The following is a 20,836-nucleotide window of genomic DNA, read 5'->3' as shown; positions in this document are numbered from 1 at the left end:
TGGGGAAATCATGAAAATAAAGTGCTTGAGAAATAGGCTAGAACCCGCTTGCCCAGCTCACTGATCAGGTTTGGAAATTTCTAGACCGATTCTGCATGAGCTTAAAGTGAACAACCACCCGGGTTTGCCAGGACCAAAAGGTTTTCTGGGACAGGGAGCTGACAAGCTGCTCCTGCTGCCTGAGCCTGGTTATCTTGGTCCTGGAGCTACATTTCCATTTCCTCTCACCATAATGATTGGCTGGTATCCAGCCAATCAGAGCCTTCCCTAGGATTCTTCACTTGGAGAGCCTCCCCATTCACAGAATAGGCTGGAAGTGGAGAGGGGAGGTGGGTGGCAGGTTCTCTCTGCTTTCCAGGGAAGACTCCTCTGTGGAGGGTGAGAAAAGTCCTGGCAGAGACTGTATGTTGCTGCGTATGTACATACGTGTGCATATGTTTGAGCCACCACACCCACCTCCCGGTCCACAGGCAGGTCTCTTGTCACTGGAATGACCAGGACTCAGGACGTAAGGAGATAAAGGAGGGGCTGTATGGTAAAGCCTAAGCCATAACATGTTCTCCTCCACCATGCAGAGAACCTGCAGCCCAGAGATGACTGTGCTCGGGGGAGGGTGGTCCAAGAGAAGGCATTTATGCGCAATAAATGTTTAATTCCATCCAGGGCTTCTCCCGCAGCTCTTCACATCCAGGATTAGTTTATACATTCTACCCACATCATAATACCCTTCAGCAAGGTTAATCCTGTCCTAATGCAAGTTTAAAAATTAAATCCACTTCCATGAACAAATGTCCTACGCAGCCTCATCCCATTCTTTTATACAGAGTAAATATGTTTGCACAGCGCCTCGGGAACAGAGCTCTGCAGTGGATCGCACATGCCTTCTGCATGGCTTCCGGCCCTCCTCACCTGCCTCCTCACCACCCGGTTCATGCATTATATATGACAGCCCCAATCCACCCTCACCACTGCTCGGGCCAGCAGGCAACAGCTCGGCGGCACTTCTAAATCAAAAGCAAAGCAGATCGTGCACCAGTCCCCGGGAACAACAACAAAAAAAGCCAGGCAAGGATTTGGGAGTTTAAGAATGACTAGTTTTACTTAGGTGACAGCAAGCTTCTGGATTTTTCCTGTCTGTTCACAAGCTTTAAAAATAAACATGAAACCAAACAAGAACAACCACAAAGACAAAACAAAACCTCAGGAAAACAACCCTCTTTCCCTGACGTGTTTCCCCTGAGCTTCCAGAAGGTTAAAGTCACCTTTATTTTCTCTCCACCAAGCTGGGAGAGGACATTGTGAGATTTGTTTTCTGCACTGTGTCCTAGGGCTTGTAGACTCAATTAAGATATTAAAAATGAGACCCCAGTGTGCAGGCCTCCTCCGCGGTGCCCTGTCTTTGTTTATGTCTTCAGCGAGGAGCCCCGCACCAGCTCCTGTCCTGAGGACGCTGGAGCTTTCTAAAGGGGATTACCTCCCTCCTGAGACATAAATTCCAATTTACTCTGACACAAACTATTACCTTGCAAACAGTGGTCATCTGTCTTCAGGTGCCTGGTGGGTATTCCGTACCCGTGTTATTATCTCTGGGAAATTAAAACAGGCCTCGGGGCGAGGAACACTTCCTGCTGGGAGCCCAGTGTCTGTCTCATGGCCCCCGCTGACCTCCGGGCAGCTCCAAGAGCCAGTTTTTCTTCTCTGCGGCTGGCGCTACCAATGTCCTTGCTCTCACTCTCTGCCCCTCCCAAGAGCTGCTGAGCCTCTGGCACCTGGCCTAGCTGAAGGGGACTTTCTACAGGCCACTGTTGCCACCAGCAGTGGGGTCTTAGCAGGGAGGAAGTCCAGGGGGAGACAAGTAAGGGATGGGGCACCCACGATGCTGGACAAGACGAAACAGTACCCTCAAGGTGTTCCGTGTGGGGCCTCGCCCGAAGTCTGGGCCCAGTCTCCGGAGGTCAGGGAGGCCCGTCCGTCACCTTCCTGCAAGCACTCTTTTTCTTTAACACCTTTATGGAAATGTAATTCGCATGCCATAAAATCTACCCACCCAAGGTGCAAGCACGGTGCAGTGGCTGTCAGTGGTTTGCCCAGAGTCTAGCAGCTGTCAGCACACTTGAGTGTTTGGACATTTTCATCACCAGAAAGAAACCCTGGACCCTTAGCCTGGCCCTCCCCTGTGCCTGCTCCCCAGCCCCAGCCCTGGCCAAGGAGGGACCTTTCTCTATGAACTTGCCTACTCTGACATTTTGCATAAATGGGAAGATACGTATTGTTTGGCCTCCCCCACTTCGCACATCTTGAAGGTTTGCCAGTGCCGCGGCGTGAATCCAAATCTCTTTCCTTTTCATGGCTGCTCATATTCCACTGCGTGGCCAGGCTGCGCTGCGTTTATTCTTCACCAGCCAGTGGGCCCTGGGGTCACCTCCGCCTTGGGCCACTCCGCAGCTTGCTGCCACCAGCGTGACAAGTCTTCAGTCTCTGGAGTCGGCACCTGGGGCAGACTGCTGAGGGCGACTATTGAAGGAGCTGCCAGGCTCCTCCCTCCTCCTGTGCTGCTCCTCCTTGCCTCTGGGGACGAAGTGGCTGAGATAGGGGCAGGGTGATGCCTGGTACTATGCAGGAAGACTCTTGGTGGGGGAGGGGGCCAGGCAGCAGCAGCCCCAGACCTGAAGGACCCCCAGTCAGAGATGAGGGCATGGCAGACAGGGTGGGGTGGGGGTGCCTTTGTACCCAGGGTTGGAGAAGACTCAGCTAATCCCACCAGCAGGGTGGGGTGGGATGGCCTGAGGCTAGGGACGAGGGAACCCACGGGTGTGTGGACTCCTGGCATTATTCAAGGCAAGCCCTCGTTTCCTCTTCCCCTTAAGAGGAAGTGTCCAAAAGTGGTGGACAGAGGCCTTTCCTGAGCTCTAGGATGGACTTGGCAGGCACCCTCTCCCTGGGATCTGGGGAATAGCATACAGAATCCCAGCCAGGTCCAGCCAGGAGGGCGGCCCCCTTCCCATAGCTCTCGTCCAGATGAACAGGAGGGCAAGTCAGGCCCAGCAGAGGGATGGACGGGGACAGCCCAGCCAGGGGCCATGCCCAGGTCTGACGGGGCAATAGTGCACCCTGAGGCCAGGACCCAAGAGGAGAAGGGGGTCAGGCCTGGCTGGTGGGATCACAGAAAGAGGGTCACAGTGGGTGTCCCCCGGTCTGGAGAGCAGACGGCCACATGCTGTCACCCAGCCCAAAGCAGCTTGGGTTTGGGGCAGCCGGGCTCCTACCGTGTTAGGTGGCAGCATCACACCCTCATGGAATAATAAGCACTGTATTCCAATGTCCCGCCGCTGGGAAGGGAGTCAATGGCCCCAGAGGGGTGGGCACAAACCAGGCAGAAGAACCGCTCCCTCTGTGCCTCCGCCTGTCCCAGGCTGGGCCATGTCCAGACACAGACTTCAGCCCAGGCACAAGCCTCCAGAGTGAGCGAGCCAGTTGGTCAGGCTCCCAGAAGGGAGAGTGGGACAAGAGGGCCTTGGTGACAGCTGTCCCACACCTGCAGTAAGCAGGAGGCCAATGGGGTGGCTGAGAAACCCAGGGGTCCTGCTCACGGATTTAAACTTCCTGCTCAGGGTGAAACGTGGCGTCCACTCACTCAAGTGCCCAAGGCTAACCATGCACCGCCCAGTGGGGTGGCATCAGGTGCCAGCCCGGGCACGAGCACAACTGGGCTCCCTCAGTAATGAGGGAAGGAGCTGCCTGAGTTCCGCTTTTCTCTTCTTTCACCAGGGAGCACGCACCCCTTAGCCCTACTGTCCAGGGCTGCCTGCTGCTGAGCCTCACCCGGATGCAATGCAGTAATCAGCGCTCTGTGACACTGTCTCTCGCTTTCAAGCTCCCTTTGTAAATCCCAACAGTGCTTCTGCAGGAAGGCATCATTTGTTTTATGGCTGCCATGCAGGATGCCGTGGTACGAACTCCCCTGGAGGAGCCCCGCTCTGCAGGGGCTGCACAGCACGCCGCTGGCACTGTGGGGCTGCTTGCTCTTGCTCTTGGGCTCGGCTCTCTACCCCCGCCACACCTTTCCGTTCAGCAGAACAAAGCCGTGCTGTGCCGGCTACAGAGCTCGCCACTCACCGAGCGGTCCAGGAAGTAAAGCCAAGACGTTGTCCCACGGGGTTGCCCCCGTTTCTCAGGCACCCTCTCCAAAACCTGTATGCTCTGCTGTTGTGAAAATGCTCACCCCAGGGGGAACGAAAGGCGGTGCCCCGTGTGACTTCAGCTGTGTTTCTCCGGTGCTTCAGGAGGCTGAACGCCTGTTCATGTTCCTCTCAGCTGGAAGTTTCTTCTTCGGCTGGAGTTATGTTGCTGCTTTCTGCAGGGGGTTGATTTACAGGAATTCTTTTTGTTTTTCTTTTAAATGCGTGGATCTGTATTTATTTGTGTGAAAATGTCCACAATGTGCTTGTGGCAGATGAGATTTCAAAGAAGTCCACACACACAAAAACTCTGATAGTGCACGCTGACGTTTTATTTTCTTGTTTCTCCACGTGTGCGGTACCCAACACGCGGGCCTCCACACACCCCGTGTGGGGTCGGCACACGCACACACACCTCTCCATTCCTGTCTGGCCCCCTCCCCCCTCACTCCCCTCCTTCCGTCTCTTGATCCACTTCCTGTTTGAGAAAGATCTGTGTCCCTACTTCCTATTATCTGGCTTTCGTTGGCTCAGTCCTTTGTTCTGGATCGCAGCCCTCTCTCTCACTTGCGTCTGGCGAAATAGCCCCGTCCCCGGTGGCTCGTCTTCCCACTCTCTTGGTGGTACATTGCGAATGACGAATGTTCTTCATCTCTACGTTCCATATTCAGACTTCCTTTATGGTTCAGTGATCTTCTACCCTGAAGAAGATACTTCTGAGGTTGTTTGATATCTTATAATCGGATCTAAAGCTATTGTTTTTACCTTTCACATTGGGGCTTGTGATTCTCCTAACATTGATTTCTTTTTGTATGATAAAAGTCAAGTTCCCCTCCTTGTTTCCCGGCGAATGTCCAGCAGTCTGTGCCACGGTACTGAAAGGCCGTCATTCCCCGGCACCCTGAGCAGCCGCTGGTGCCTTGGGTCAAAGGTCACGACACCTGGCTTTGTTTCTGGGCCCCTGGGTCATTTCTGTAGGTAAACTGTGTCCATAGCCCACTGTATTAATTTCTGCAGCTTTCTAAATCATATAGGCATGGGGACGGGAGGGTCGATGTTCCTCGTTTCTGCTCAAGGAAGTCTTTGTTTTCACAGAAATCTTAAACCCACCTTGTCGAGGATCATACAGCTGGAATGTACTGGACCCTGTGGGAACCTCTGGGTCTGCTGGGAAAACTGAAGTCTTCCCAATCCCGAGTCCACTGCTCCAGGGCCGAAGGACAGACTTCCCATTTTCCCCGACTCAGGGAGTGCTGGGGGTGTTGACAGGGCACATGGGGGACATACGCTGTGAGACGGTTTCTCACCTCCTCTTGAGCAATTAGATGGCCGGTCGGAAGTAGGGCTCCCCTCGGCCATTGAGAAATTGTACCCAAGGCCAGGCCTGGCTCCCCTGCCCTATAAGTGCTGGGAGCATCTGCCAGACCACAGGCGTGGGCCTGCAGCTGAGCAGGGTCACCATGGCCCTGGGGCCCACCGTCCTGCTTGTCCTGCTCCTGTGTGTCCAGGACCTGACTGTCCAGGCTACCGACACCTGTCCAGGTGAGACGGACTCTCCTCCTCTGGCCCCAGGGCTGAGAGCTACCACCTACTGGCCACCCATCTTCTTTTCTTCCTCTTGCTCTTTTCCTTCCTTCCTTCCTTCCTTCCTTCCTTCCTTCCTTCCTTCCTTCCTTCCTTCCTTCCTCTTCTTCTCTTTTCTTCTTTCAATCCTAGGCTTCAATTCCAGGCCTTGGTACTTACAGCCCCAGCCCCTTTTTATTCTTTGAGACAGAGTCTTACTAAATCATCCAGCAGGACTTGAACTCACCATCCTCCTGCCTTGGTCTCCTAGAGTGCTGGGTGTCAGGCCTGTGCCACACACCGGCTCGCAGGCATCTTTTTGCAAAGGCTCTCACAGCTCCATGTCACTCCCAGACTGGGAGATGGAGATGCAGGGACCCTGAGTGGTACACACTCGGGCTCTCCGCGATCTGCCGGCCTCCATGCCTGTGACAGCTGCCCCACGGGGCTTGACAGACAGAGCCTGACACCTGCCCTCACCAAGAAGGAAGAAAGCAGAGCAGATTTTTCTACCTGCTAGTGGGCTTTGGAGGAAGCATTTGAGACTCCCCCATACCCCCCACATGTCCTCAGTGGCTGCCACACTTACCTGGGGTGTTCAGCAAAAGCACAGATGTGCCTTCCCGCCCCCAGATCCTGGTTCCATGCCATGGGGTACGGGAGCCTCCCTCTCTGGTCCTGGAGCAGGGAATTCCTGGGGTCACTTATTTATGGAAGAGACACACCTGGAGTATTATAGCTGCCCCCTTGGGCGGAAAGGAAATGTACCAAAGATGGCCCTGCCCATCTCCCAGAGAGACTTGCTCGACTCCATAGACTCCTGCAGCCTCCCAAGGGATGCACTTGCCTTACAACCAGCAACGTTTTTGCAAAGACTAATGATCTGTGTTTGGGCCCAGGTGTGGGCAGCTCACTCTGTTTCTTGGGTCACGCGTCCCCTCCCCAGCGTCCCAGGTGACCCTCCCCGGGCCAGTAATTCCAGGTGATCCCGAGGTCTAGGAGAGAGAATGCAGCACCGCCATCTCCCCGGGTCTCTTGAAACGTTGATTGCTATTTCCTGAGAGCAGCTCCTGCTTACAAAGCTCTTCTTCTCCAAGAATTACGCCAAGATCTTTCAACTTCGTGTTCTCCAACCTCACCCACCCCCAGCCCTGACCCCGTCCCCACTTGGAGCCACAAGACACAAGTTCAGAGTTCAGTGACCGGCCCGAGGATGCCCAGCACTGAGGCTGGACCCCAGGACGGAGGAGCTGGATCCTCCGGGGCAGGCTGACTCCCAAAGTTGGGGCTCAGCCCTGCACTTCCACCCCAGTGGCTGCCTGGGGTCCTCACCCGCCCTCCTGAGGAGGCAGGGCCCTGCCGATGGGTGGCTGTCTGTGGCTCTACAAGGCCTCTGGCCCAGGTGACCACAGTGACGGGGCCGTGTGTGTTCTCTGCAGAGGTGAAGTTGGTGGGCGTGGAGGGCACCGACAAGCTCGCCGTTCTCCGGGGCTGCCCGGGGCTGCCTGGACCCCCAGGGCCCAAGGGTGAGGCAGGAGCCAAAGGAGAGAGAGGTACGTGTGGGCCGGGTGCAGGGTCAGTAACAGGGCCAGAAGGACTCTCGTCCTTCTGCAGTGGGATACCTAGCTGGCCGCTGGCCCACTCGGGCCTGGCCGCTACCCAGGGCACTGAGAGAAGCAGACTTGGAGGTCCAGAGCATCTGAAGACGCCTTTGGAGGGAGTGTCGCCAGCGACGCCCTAGGAGCATTGGACACAGTTTCCCGCATTTGCCTCCCTGTCCTGACCCTGTGCCTGTGGCCCCTGACCCTCCAGAGGAGATCCATGGTGGCTTCCGGTCCTCTGAGCCTGGTGTGACCGGATGTGCATGGACACCCTCAGGCCTCTGCCTGGAGTGAGCTCCCAGTGCCTGGAGGTGTTCAAGGCAGGGTCTGGGCAGCCCTTGGTGGGGACAGGAAGAGCCTGGACGTCCTGTGACTTACCTGCCCTGTGAAGTGCCTGGACTTGTGCTCCCTGTGCACCTTCTCTCCAAGGAGGACTTGCCAGGCTGGGATTTCCGTCCCTTGGGCCCTGCGAGGCAGCAGAAGGAGGCTGTTCCCACTGGCAGCACGTCAGCCAGTACGAGGGGGGGTGGGATGCTGACCCCACTTCCAGTGCACCATTGATGTCTCCTGCTACTGCGTGCTGATGGCCCCCCCAAGCAGGAAATGATGGCCACGGGCACCGTGAGGGTAGAGTGGGGCTGGTGGGCACCCTGGCTGCCTTCCTGGGGCCAGGGGCTGCTACCCCCAGCCCTAGGTTGCGTCTGTGCAGGAGGGGAGGGCCTAGCTCAGGCTCAGGCACACGTGGTGGCTGGAGCAGAGGACTGAGGGTCCCTGACCCCACAGGAGCCAGCAATACCGAGCTGTGAGGCCGTGTGGTCAGAGCCATCACGGAGGGCTGCGTACGCACATTCCAGCCTCCCCACATCCAGGCCGCACACAGGACCACCTCCTCCTGCCTGGGATCTGCTGAGGATGAGCGCTCCCTGAGGATGTGCTCCTCACCCTGGGACCTGGCCCTGAGTGGACAGTCCAGTTCCAAGAGGACGACATGGCCCTAGGCTTTGTGTCAGAGGGGGTAGGGGGATGGAGGGCTGGATCCAGGCTGCAGCCAGAGAACGGAGCAGGTCGGGAGAGCTCCCTGCCAGAATCCCGGCTCCTGGTCAGCCATCTGGGGACCAAGCCTGCATCCACACCACCTGAGGTCCCTGTCAGGCTCAGCCCTGGCCAGGCCAGCAGCTCTGAGGGCAGTGGGACCTAGAATATCAGGAGGGTGGGAGTTCACAGCATGGGGGGGGGTAGATTTTGGGGCAGGATTGTGGAGGGGAGTTTTTCTCAGGGGATCCTGTCTGGAATTTGCAGGAGAACGAGGCACCCCTGGACTCCCTGGCAAAGCAGGACCGCCTGGGCCCAAAGGTGACCACACTGCAGCATGGGGAGGCACCTAAGGATCCGGGGGTTGGGAGACAAGACTGCAAGGTCCCCACCGTGTCCCAGGTTCAGGGTTCCCTCCCTGGCGGGAGTCGGCAGGCAGCACGACGAACAGGGGCCTGACCACCCCAGTGGCTGCTGCCCACTGGGGTGGCAGCGCTGCCTCGGGGGTGACGAGAGGGGACAGGGTCTGGGTTGGCCTCAGCAGATATGACCATCTTACCTTCAGCTTCCATTCTCTGCCTCTCTGCAGGGGACCAAGGGGTCCAAGGGATCCGTGGAGAGAAAGGTGAGCCTTCTGCCCACAGCCCCGGAGCACCGGGCGTGCTTTGTCCAGAGCTGGCTTCTCGAGGCCTCCGCCAAGCCAGTGCCACCCTGGGGGAGGATCCCCAAGCCCCCTCCTGGGCAGCAGGTGGGAGGGTGGCAGGGACCTGGGCACAGCTCCCAAAGGCTCCCCTGTGAGCGTCTACCAGGGCCCAGCCGGAGGGACTGGCAAGATGGCATTGTTTGGAAGTGTGGGCTTTGACTGGTGGGAATTCTTATCTCCTTTATTTTAAAAAAATTGTAAAATCAGCGTAAGATACAACAGAAGATACAGTCGCATGCTTTGTCTAGAAATAAAAGCTGCAAGATTAGGGCACAGACCTGAGTCCCTGGAGCCACACCACACCACGCGGCCTTTCATTTAGACACTGGGAGGGGTGGAGATGGGCCGACATGGGTTTGAGAGTCACTACTCCTCCCTGATGGGTACCTGAGGCTCAAATTAATAGCCATGGAGTGCTCAGCACCAGCCTCGGGGAACAGCCAGGCAGCAGGGCCAGAGGACACTGATGCCAGTGTCTCTTCTTTTCCCGAGCAGGAGATGCTGGGTCTTCTCAGTCCTGTGCTACAGGTGACTGTGCCAGCCACCCCATGCCTGAGCCCAGCCTGCCCTGGCCAGCTGGGCAGACCTGTGATCCGAAGTCCAGGATAAACCTCTGTCCATACATCCATCCGTCACTTGGTGACCTGGACACCTGGCAGCCACTGCGTGATGACTAGCCCTTTCATAGAGGCTTTTCGGGGAGAAATTATGCTCCACCTGTGGCCTGGGGGTGGGGAGAGGATCCTGGGTCCAAGGCATACGGCTGGCTCAGGGCCACCTCCCAGCTCTTTTCTGGTCCCATCCCCAGGGCCTCGGAATTGCAAGGAGCTTCTCAGCCTGGGCTACTTCCTGAGCGGCTGGCACACCATCTACCTGCCTGACTGCCGGCCCCTGACCGTGCTCTGCGACATGGAAGTGGACGGTGGCGGGTGGACCGTGAGTGTCAGGATGGGGTCCTCGTGCAAAAGTGAGCAGCCAGGAATCTCAGAGAACAGGCTCAATGGCCAGCAGGGAGCAGACTCTGAGAGTCTGTGTTCCCCTCTGCAGCTCGGAAAGATTCCCGCCTTATAGAGGCAGGGAATCTGTGAGTTAGAGTCCAGGTCCTTGGGCCAAGAGGAAGCCCACCACTGTCTTGCTGTGTGGCTTCTGGCTGGTTGCCTGCCCTTTGGAGTCCTCCATGTCCTCCCCTATCACGTGGGATCTATGGTGAGACACCGCTCAGGGGCTCCGTAGCTCTCAGTTCCTGTCCCCACGCTGCAGGGCATCAGCCTGGCCTCTTGTCCCCCAAGTGCCCTGGTCACCTTCCCCAGGTCTTCCAGCGCAGGCTTGACGGCTCTGTGGACTTCCTTCGGGACTGGGCCTCCTACAAACGGGGCTTTGGCAGTCAGCTGGGGGAGTTCTGGCTGGGGAATGACAACATCCACGCCCTGACGGCCCAGGGTAAGCAACACTAGGTGGGCATGGGAGCCGTGCGAGCCTAAGACCCCACATCTGGGCAGAAAGGCCCAGTGCTTGGCCAGGGCGATTAGTCTGGGCACGTGCAGGGGCACAACTGTGATCCCCAGGACAGGTGCTCGCTCCTGTGGCCACCCCAGAATGTGAGGATCAAAGGAGAGGACGTGGGGTGAGGTCTTGTCCAGCCATGTGCACTGCCGCCCTCTCAGGACCTGAGATAAGAGGGAAGCAGGGGCCACCAGGACTTGGGGACACCCTTGGCATCTCCAGCTGTCTGTCCATCAGGGACACTTGGTCTCCCCTCTTTGCCTCCTCCAGCTTGCTTGGCAAACCCCTCCTAGCCTTCCTCACTGGGGCAACCCCCGCCAGGGGCTCAGGTGGGAAGTGGCGGGTACTTTCTCTTCTCCACAGCCCACGGCCTCCTCCATCTCGTGCTCCCCTCCCCATTTGAGAGAGGGCTATCTCCCTACTTCCCACTCTCTGCCTTTTATTTTGTTCTTTCTACTGTGGGTTTCTCATACAAGAGAAAGCACGTACTATGTCTGACTTATTTCACCTAATATGGTCTCAAGGTGAGGCCATTTTCCTACAAATGATTGCGTTATCCTTCCTCACAGCAGAGTAGTACCCTGTGTGTAAATACCTCGCTTTCTTTATCCTTCCATCTGTTGATGGGCAGAGAGGCCACTTCCAAGGTTTACTCACTGAGTTGTGCGGTTCTGAACATGGACGTGCGTGGATCACTGTAACGCGATGTCTTTAATTCTTTCGGGAGGACGCTTGCCAAAGCCTGGCACCTGGCTCCCTGTACCCTCAGAGTAAAGCGAGCCTATTCCACTGACTGACAGCCAAGCCGGGTCTTCAGGCAAGGCGTGGGAAGTGGGGAGGATATTTAGACACGGGGAGCCCTTGGGGCCCCGCTTCCGCCCACGATGTTCCTGCCTCTGGCTGAGCTTCTTCTGGCTACCAAGCGCAGACAACACCCACTCTCGTGGCGGTGGCAGGAGGGTCTCGGAGGCTGAGCCCCAGGGGTTTCCCACAGGCAGCAGCGAGCTCCGCGTAGACTTGGTGGACTTTGAAGGCAACCACAGCTTTGCCAAGTATGACTCCGTCAGGGTGGCAGGCGAGGCGGAGAAGTACAAGCTGGTGCTGGGCGCCTTTGTCAAAGGCAGTGCAGGTGAGTGTCCGAGCAGAGGCCTGGGCTCCGAGCTCAACACCTCCATGCCTTTACTGGTCCGTGGGATGCGATCAGATAAGCCCCAAAGCTGTGTCCACCAACCCAGGGACATTCTTGCCCAGAGGGACTCAGGCCCATGGTTCTGAGGGCACTGCCTCCAGGGCACTGGCTGGGGCATTGCCAGGCACCACTCACCAGAGCCTCTGGGAGCTGCTGGACACGAAGCCCACATAACTGTGCTGAGCCCGGAGCTGTGCGGGGCAGGCGGCTCCCTGGGAGCTTTCACCACGGCACCCTGGACTTCGTGCTTCGGGTCCTCTGGGGCTCCCAGGAAGGAGGCCGGCAGAGAACCTCCTCCCATCACAGGTGGAAAAGCTGAGGCTTGGGCTAAGCCGCTCACCTGCAGGAGAGACGGGTAGGCTTTGTGCCCACAGAGATGGACCGGGGGCATGCAGGGTGCAGGATTCAGAGGGACGGAGCAGGTGCCAGCTGCCCAAGGCAGGGCAGGACCTCATCTTTCCTAAAGCCAGGAGGGTGCCCATCGAGGCAGGGTTCTGCAAGGCCTGGTGAGGCCGGGCACATCCAGCGTCCAAGGAGCCACGTTTTCCCTGAGCAGGAGACTCCCTGACGTCCCACAGCAACAAGTTCTTCTCCACCAAAGACCAGGACAATGACCAGAGCGCTGCCAACTGTGCGGAGCAGTACAGCGGGGCCTGGTGGTACGGGGACTGCCACGTGTCCAACCTGAACGGCCTCTACCTCAGAGGTCCCCACGAGAGCTATGCCAATGGCATCAACTGGCTTTCGGGAAAGGGGTACAGATACAGCTACAAGGTGGCGGAGATGAAGCTGCGGCTCACCTAGCTCCGAGTGGAGACCCCTCCGCCCTCGGGGCAGAGGCTGCTGTGCGACGCAGCCACAGCAGAATCGTTGGGGCTCCGTCCCCAGGAAGGCGCTGCCCCGCCTCCTGCTGTGTGCCCTTTGCCCTGCAGCCCCATCCACCCTCCGTGCCAAAGCCCGCTTGCCCCACCCGTCTCCCCCACCGGAGAGGGAATTATGTTTCCAAAACACGTTTGTCCGGCAGACATGTGGCTCTTGTTTTAATTCATATTTCTCAAACATTGGTGCTTGGGGCTACACCCCTTCGTCCACCTTGTGGGGCGGGGTTTCTCGTGAGCTTACAAAGTCCCAAGAGTGAGGGGCGCACTCTGTGGACGGGACGGGGGCGTTGATGCTGGGGGAGATAAACGCATGGCCCAAGTCCGTCCACCTCCAGCTTCAAGCTTCGGCCACTGATGAGAGGTGAGCCAGCCTTTCCCAAGTCTCCCGGTCCCTGTAGATCATCACATATCATTTAAAAAGTCACCTCAGGCTGGAAAACTCCTAAAAAAATGGAGAGGGAGCTGGGTAGAGCCTGGCTCCTGAGTCCGCACTTGGGGCAGCCGCCACCCCCGCCTGCACCCAGAAAAGCCTGCACAGCAGAGTCCAGGGAGCAGGTGTAGGCCACACTGGCCCTGGAAGCTGCAGGGGCCCTGCCGTGATACCTCAGCCCAGGCCCTGCAGAGCAGACCCCCAGGGTAGGGAAAGGCTGGCAGGTGCTAGTAAAGAAGTCCCAGAGAGTCGCTCCCTCTGCAGCCCACGTGCCCCGAGCTGTCCACCTCTGCAGCTGACCACCACTTGGGTAGCGGCTTGAAACAACACACTTACTACTATGGTTCTGGAGGTTCGAAGTCCCTGGCCTTGCGGGGCTACAGCCAAGCTGTCGGCAGGGCCGGCCCTGTCAACAGGCCCTGGAGAGGGTCCATTCCCTCCCCTATTCTGCTCCTAAGGACAGCCCGCTGCCCTTAGCTGGGGTCACTGCGTCTGGCTTTGAAGCGTCCTATCTCTCTGAGCCACTTTTATTTTCACTGCACCTCTGACCACAGCTTGCAGGGCGCCCACTGCTAAGAGCCCTGGGCTGAGACTGCAGTCACCTGGGTAAGCTCAGGGTCTGCAGCCCCCATCACGCCATGAAGTTTGTCCTGGAAGTTTCACAGGTTCTGGGCACAAGGGCAGGACACACCACTCTCTACACAACCTATTTAAAATTAAAAAGCACAAGCTCCTCTCTGAAAGAATTCCTGTAAGTAATAGTAAATATGTAGGGCAGGGAAGGACAGGGAGGCAATGGGAATAGGAAACATCGAAATACGGCATGTGCACGTACGAATGTGCCCAGACCCACTGTTCTGCCGGCCAGTGTGCACTGGTGAAACATATCCACACAGGTATCGCAGCATCCGCTCGGGGACAAAATGGGTACTAAGGCCTTGGGGTGTAGCTCAGTGGTAAAGCGCTTGCCTAGCATTCACAAGGCCCTGGATTCCATCTCAGGTACTGCAAACCAAAACCACAACAAAACAAACAACAATAAAAGGCATAAGGTTTGGACGGACACCTCACAGAAGATGATATCCAGTATATTTATTAAAAAGGCCCAATATATTTACATTTATAAGAAAGTGCCAATATATTTACATAAAGGACCAGTATTCAATTTCAAAAGGCTCTCATCGGATTACTTATGAGAGAAGTGTGAATTACAGCCAAGATGAGGTGCTGCTACCCTCCCCCCCAGAAGCCTCCCAGGAAGGACTGAGAACCCCACATGGGGCTGGCCGGGCCACTCTGCAGGGCCAGCCCTGTTGGACATGGTGGTCGGCCACAGCCGGGCTAGCGCATGGAGAGCTGAGGACTCACGTCTCATACCTATGCTGGTTCCTGAGGGGCCAGGGAAGCGCCCTGCGTGTGCACATAGTCACGACTGGAAACATTACAGCCAGGCTACTCACAGGAGCCCCAAAGTGGATCAAACCACAAGTCCACTAGGAGAGAACGGATGGAGACCGCATGGACACCCATTCCCGAGAATGCCCCACAGCAGTGAAGATGAAAGGTCTGTGCCACATACCCTAAGCCTCATGCAGTTGGTTCCACAACAGATGAGCACTTTTTTGCAAAAGAAAAATAACCTATAGTATTTCAGATTCATACTTATGTGATAATGTCACTAGGCTTTAGGGTAGTGGAGTCTTCTTCTAAGGTGGTTTCCAGGTGGTTTTCTTTTTGTCCTGGACAAAGACTTGGTCAAGACAAGCACAAAAGGTAGAGAGGTTTTATGTTTATTATAGGTGTGCAAAGAAAAGACACATGCTCTGCAGAGCGAGTTCCAGCCGACTGCAAGTAGGAAAGAAGTTTACTCTACAGGGTGTGAATGGTCTGCTGTGAAACAATGTACGGTGGCCGTGAGGAAAATGCAGGTGTCTTTGGTGTCTCCCACTCCTCAGGCTGACTAGGTCTATGCCATCCTATTAAAATCCTGCTTGGGTTCTTGCAAGAAGAACTGAAGGTAGCACTCTCTGATTGGTTCCCTGTGCAGAGCTTTGAGAACTGCTCTGCTCATGTCCTGGGACATTGTCACTGACAGGTCACACCCACTTCCCCAGCCAGTTCTCCCAGCCCTGCTCTCCTTCCTCAGTAAATGCATACAAGGGAAATAAGAAGAGGATTGCATTTGCGGGAGGGACAGGGGGGTGACAGGGAAGGGACAGGATGGGAACACTGGTCTCAGCAGTGCCCTGACTCTTGACTGGGCAGTGATTAGAAGCATGTTTTCTGGAAAGTGATAAAAATCATGCTTTGCACTTTATACATTATGTGTCTGTGCTATGCTCCATGATTCTTAGAAACTATTTTTAAAGTAATGGGCATGGTCAGGTCCAGGAATGTGAGCTGCATGCACATCTCTTGTGTTCCAACGTCCTCGATGACCAGAATCTGTTTGGTCCTGGCCATAAACTCTATAAACAGTTAATATGATCAAAACCATAGAATTATAGCTTTTACATTATGAAATATGGTCAGGCTTGATATTTCATAGTCTTATAATGTTTACAGAATTTTGCCTATTACAAAGAAAATTTCACAAATCCAATCTTGAAATGCGTAATTAAGTAGCTGATTTAGTCTTATAATCTTAGAGCATTTATGTACAGTATTGGAATGTGCTAGAGATTTTGGGTTTATTGCATTTCAAGGTTGAATTGTTAGACTTCTAAAAATTAATTAGTTACTGGAAATGTTTTGTTCAGTAGATAGAAAAAATGCCTAAGGAGGAATTTGAAAGCATTACACTCACTGTTATAGTGTAAATGTTTGGTGGTATTTGATGAACTAAACTTGTAGTACTCAAAAGCCCTGAAAAGGTGACTATTAAAATTTGCAAGTTTGCAGTGCAACAACCAGTGTTGATTTGTATTAATCTGTCTTGAGGCCCTGTACAACTTTGAATGCTCTTGCTTCTGTGTGTTTATGTTCGTGATACTGGTATGCTGCTACTGTTCTATTGTTTTGTTTGTTTGTTTCTCATGTACTACTCTCTTTAAAATAAAATTTTAAAAAACTTTGCAAGTTTCATAACAATAGTAAAACAAGGTTTGTAAGCCAAACTTGAAAGACAAGGGAGGAGCTCAGTGCTTGGACTTGCAGCTTTCAGAGACTAAACATGAATTTTAAGCAGCCACAGTCAGATGCGACAGGTTCCTCCCAGAAGACACTTCACAAACCTCAGAGACTGTCGGAGCCTCTTGGCCTGCATGATTTGAGGATGGATAAAGTAAGTGCAAAGGCAGTGGCCTTCTTGCTGCAGGTCAGTACCACCCTCCCCAGCCCCAGGTGTTCCTGAACATCAGCAGTGCCGGCACGGTCCTCCCAGCACGGTTCTGACGCAGGGGACCCACACTCAGCATTGCTTCTGTCTGCATTTCTCTCCTTTCTGGCCTACTTTTGTACGAGTTGATATTTTTATTACCCCATCCCCCTCCCTATTAGCTTGTAGTCAGTCTGTTCTCTTCCTTTTCTACAGTGCTTATGCTTGTGATTGCAACACACATGTACACTTGACTCGGTGCCCTTTAATATAGATCTTTTTTTGGTTGTGCAAAACTATAGCATTTACAAAAATGGCACAAAAGCAAATTCATCCTCCAATGCATATGCATACTTCATTCATATCTTACAAGGAAAGTGCTCTAACGTTACAAAACTGAGTACGAATGCGGGCTTTACGGCAGCTGGTAAGCACTGAAGTTACACCAGAAGGGCAAATAGTGCCCAAGTGAAATGCTACTGTTAAAGCTGAAACAGGTTTAGGGCCATTTAAGTTCATACAAACCGTTCAGCGTTCCCCCTCTTTGCGTTTGATTACATCACCTTTCTTCTAACTTGTGGTCTTAAACTTCTCTTTTATAAAATCCAAAAGGAAAATGCAGAAGAAATCACACAGTAGAAGTTTCGTTAAATGGAGCAGCACACAAAGCTATCACTGAGATGAGAGCAGAGCAAGCACAACTTGCACAACTTGCTTGTTACTTGCTCAAGCCAGCTCTGCACTAGGGGTTAGATTATATTCAAATTCCGTCTACCTTTGTAATCTGAAAACGTCATTGTTTGCCTCATTTCATACAGTGTTTTCGTTTGATGGAGACTGCCTCATTGACAGTTGTTTTCTCTTGCCACTTTATTTTTATTTTTTTTAACTTATTTTCATAGTCTAAAGGTTGGAACCTGGGGCTTCAGGCATGCTGGATGACTACCCTTCCAAGGAGCTACATACCCAATCAGAGCACTTTACCTCCATCATTTCTACACTTGTTTCCTCAAGAAAGTTAGCTAAGAGCCTTGCTGCTTCTCTAAAGGTAGGATGAGCTTTTTTCCACTCTAAGAGATTGCATTTCTACTGCTGCATTTCTCAATTCTAAAATTTTCCTTTGTTTCCCTATTGTAGCTCCAAGTACTTTGATGAAAATGCTCCCATTTGTTTCAAGAGTGTTTGGCTTTACTTCTTAAAGCACGGTTAGAGTAGTTGCCTTGAAGTCTGATGCTTCTAATACTCGGTCATGTCAGGATTTGTACATGCCAGTTGCCTTTCTCTTCAGAGTTGCTTGTTTTCTTGATTCTTTGCATCCTTTGCACAGTATTAGATTGTGTCCTGAGATTTTGAATGCTATGCTATGAGGCTCTGGGTCCTTTTCAAACCCTCTGGGATGAGTTGAACTTTTGTTGTTTTAGGATGAATTCATCATGAGGATCAGACCACTGCTCTGCTCTCCTGCTGTGGGTTATTTCCCCCAAGTTCTCACTCCTCTGTCCAATCTGCCTGCTTCTATTTATTTTTCAAATCACCAAGTAGTTTTGTTGTCAGTCAGCCTAGGGTTCTTTTGCTTGCTACAGATGGAGATCACGCACTGGTAAAGGGCAGCTCCGCTAGCAGTCCTGATGTCACCAGGTAATGCTGGATGCCAACAGCTGACACAGCTGGCTGCTGGTCACTGCCACTGCTACCTGCCACCATCCACTGCTAGCTTTGCTAGATGCCATAGTTCAGCTCTGCCAGGGAGCCGGTCTCTGGTCTCTGCTGCTGCTCTTTGTTAGCTGCAGCATGGGGAGTCAGTACACTGGAGGGAGCCCTCCCAGACCAAGCAGAGAAGTGGCTGGAGAGAGCTGCTTTTACAGTAGCTGCAGGCCTGTGATTGGTCCAAGTACAGGTGTGTGATTAGCGTAGGGCTCCCACACAGCCTCGGCTCTCACCGCCGTGATCCAGTGAGAAGACAAGGCTGAAACGGGGGAATTTCTAGAAAGCTAGCTGTGCGGGTACAGGATGTTAACAGTGAGCCAGGATCCTCCCTCCATGACCTTAGCCATACCAGGGTGCCCCCGTTTTTCTTCAAAGAGATGGCAGCAGAGTCTAAAATGGGGGGAGCAGGAGAGAGGCACCATGCTTAGTAAAACCCACACCCATGCTGGATGCGGTGGAGGAGAGGGACAGCTAGATAGCTGGGGGGACACCAAAGCAAGGTGTCCCAGTCCAGTGGGGTACTCGGGGGAGTACACAGCTACTCAAGGTTTCCTGTTGTACTTCCCCAGCCAGTGAGATCTTGGGCCAGTGATTATGTCATGCTGGATGGCAGGGGGATTTGGGGATATAACTAGGGTTACTGCCAGCTGACATTTAGTGATAAAAAGAGAGATTATCAGGAGAAGCCCGATTCCATCCTATCAGCCTTTCAGAGCAGAGTCTTCCCCGGCAGGCAGCATGAGAGGAACTCCGAGAGCTTGGAAGCGTAAGGAGGGCCTGACCCGCTGGTGTGAGTTTTGAAGACGGAGAGGTCACATAGGGAGGAGCTTAAAGCAGCGGCACCTGGCAGCTGGCTGGAAAATGGGACTCTTGGTCCTATAGCCCCAAGGAACTGGACTCTTCCAATAACCTGAGCGAGCTTGGAAGCTGCTTCCTCCCGCTTCTCCAGTTGAGGACACGGCTTGGCTCACACCTCACGTTCAGCCGTGGGAGACCCTAATCAGGGAACCCACTGAGCCCACCCTGACCTACAGAGCTGCGAGGTATTAAATGGGTACTATTATTGGTGCTAATGGGATGTGAAGACATTGAATGTAGCACACTCATTATGACTGGGGCGGAGAGTCATGGGTTGTGATTCTTAAAAGCCTGATGCGGGGCAGTGCCTTGAAACCTGGCACTGTGGCACCTTTGAGCAGGTTTCTCTTGCTCCCCAGGCACAGGCTGGCACTGCAATCCACCCACTGCCTGTGCCCCCCACGTAATTGAAACCAGGTCACATTCTGGGGGAGCTGTTTCCTGGCGGGTCACCTTCGCCTCTGGGACATGGACGTCCACATCACTGCCCCACCCACGGGCACCCTGCACCCTGCGTCGAGCCTCGCCAAGCTGCTGTGCTGTCAGACCCCACCACTCCCGAACCTGCAGCTGACGGCCAGCGGTCCCAGCAGAGGTGCTGGCCAGCAGGCCACTCTGGGTTCCGTCCCTGTGAGAGCGCATTCAGGTGATTGATTCTTTGTGGCTCTGATCAGCTTTCATGCTTGAGAAGAATCATGTCGAATTCTGTACAGCTTTTCTATTTGCTCTCAAGAAAGAACTCTGGCCCCGTTTTCTAACCCATCCTTACTAGATGTGGAAGAATGCCCTTTTTTATGTTCTCTTTGCGTAATTATTTTTAACCTCTGTAATGTCACTTTACAATTTTACATGTAAAATTATAGATTTTTAGTTTATGTAAAATTTTATTTCAGGTACATTTTAATGTTCTAAGTTTACAGTTATTTTTCCACGTTAGGAGATTTGGCACATTTAGCATTTTTTAAGTGGCTACTTAACATTTATTTGAGGGAATGGTCTTCTTACGGTGGAGCACTTATCTTCTGTTCAGCAGTTTACACAATTATGTGCACAATGTTCATGCTTCTGTTGAATTTTTTCTCTAGGAAGAAGTTCCCTGGTGAACTTAGGAACTGGAGTGCAAACTTTCCTTCCTCCCTCTCCCTCTCTTCCTCCTCTTCCTTCTTCCTTTCTCTCTCTGTGTCTCTGTCTCTGTCTCTGTCTCTCTCTCTCTCTCTCTATGTCTCACTCTTTCTTTACACTGGGGATTGAACCTAGGCACTGAGCTACATTCCCTTCGCCCTTTTAAATTTTGTTATTTTGAGATAAGGTCTTCCTAAATTGCCCAGGTTGGGCTCCAACTTGGGACCTTCCTGCCTCCACCTCACAGACGACTGGGATTACAGGTGTGGACCACCATATCCTGAAGTTTTCTTTAAGTACATGACACGACACCAGAAAGACTGAAATCCTCACCCTACATCACCACATGGTGACATAAACCCTGAATATTCTCTGTAGTTAATTTGATCCTCATCTAGTACTTACTTTTACCATCTTAATTTGCTCTAGATTTGGGTCTTTCTCCCTGTGCCCTGGGGAATGGCTGGGGAGCTGGGGTCACGGGACCCATGGCGTGGGGAAGTGAGGCTTCCCCCCAACCCCTCTGAAGTGCTGCCACTTGGCTCCTACCAAGCTCCCGGTCAGAGTCCCCAGGACGCTTTAGCCAACACAGATTCCAGTGCGGAGACTTGGCTCCCCTGGTCTGAGAGGGCCTGTGCCCCCGCATTCTTGCATCTAGGGGTGGTCCTGCCCTGCAGCAGGTGTGGGAGCTGCATGTGCCCCATTGACGGGTGACCCCTAGAGCCGAGAGCCCGGACACGGGAGAAGGCTAGG

At 53.8% G+C, this 20,836-nt stretch overlaps 1 protein-coding gene across 4 annotated transcripts; it reads left to right on the top strand.

Annotated features, from left to right (window-relative positions):
• Positions 1-5,558: 5,558 nt before the first annotated feature.
• Positions 5,559-12,794, top strand: Fcn1 (ficolin (collagen/fibrinogen domain containing) 1). 4 transcript variants are annotated; one of them, XM_005408470.2, is made up of 9 exons: positions 5,559-5,720; positions 7,181-7,294; positions 8,642-8,695; positions 8,973-8,999; positions 9,573-9,605; positions 9,886-10,013; positions 10,388-10,517; positions 11,575-11,709; positions 12,326-12,794. In XM_005408470.2, exons 1-9 carry the CDS (start codon positions 5,639-5,641, stop codon positions 12,571-12,573), a joined length of 951 nt encoding a protein of 316 aa, XP_005408527.1. In that variant the 5' UTR covers positions 5,559-5,638; the 3' UTR covers positions 12,574-12,794. The 4 variants fall into 4 exon arrangements, with proteins under 4 accessions (XP_005408527.1, XP_013362197.1, XP_005408528.1 ...); XM_005408469.2 differs by having other exon boundaries at positions 5,561-5,720; positions 8,964-8,999; XM_013506743.1 differs by lacking the exon at positions 9,573-9,605.
• Positions 12,795-20,836: the final 8,042 nt, after the last annotated feature.

Source organism: Chinchilla lanigera, unplaced genomic scaffold (assembly GCF_000276665.1).
Source record: "Chinchilla lanigera isolate Chin_1 unplaced genomic scaffold, ChiLan1.0 scaffold00112, whole genome shotgun sequence".
Classification (NCBI taxonomy): Eukaryota; Metazoa; Chordata; class Mammalia; order Rodentia; family Chinchillidae; genus Chinchilla; species Chinchilla lanigera.
Note: the sequence above shows the minus strand (reverse complement) of the source record. Positions and strands in the feature narration are given on the sequence as shown.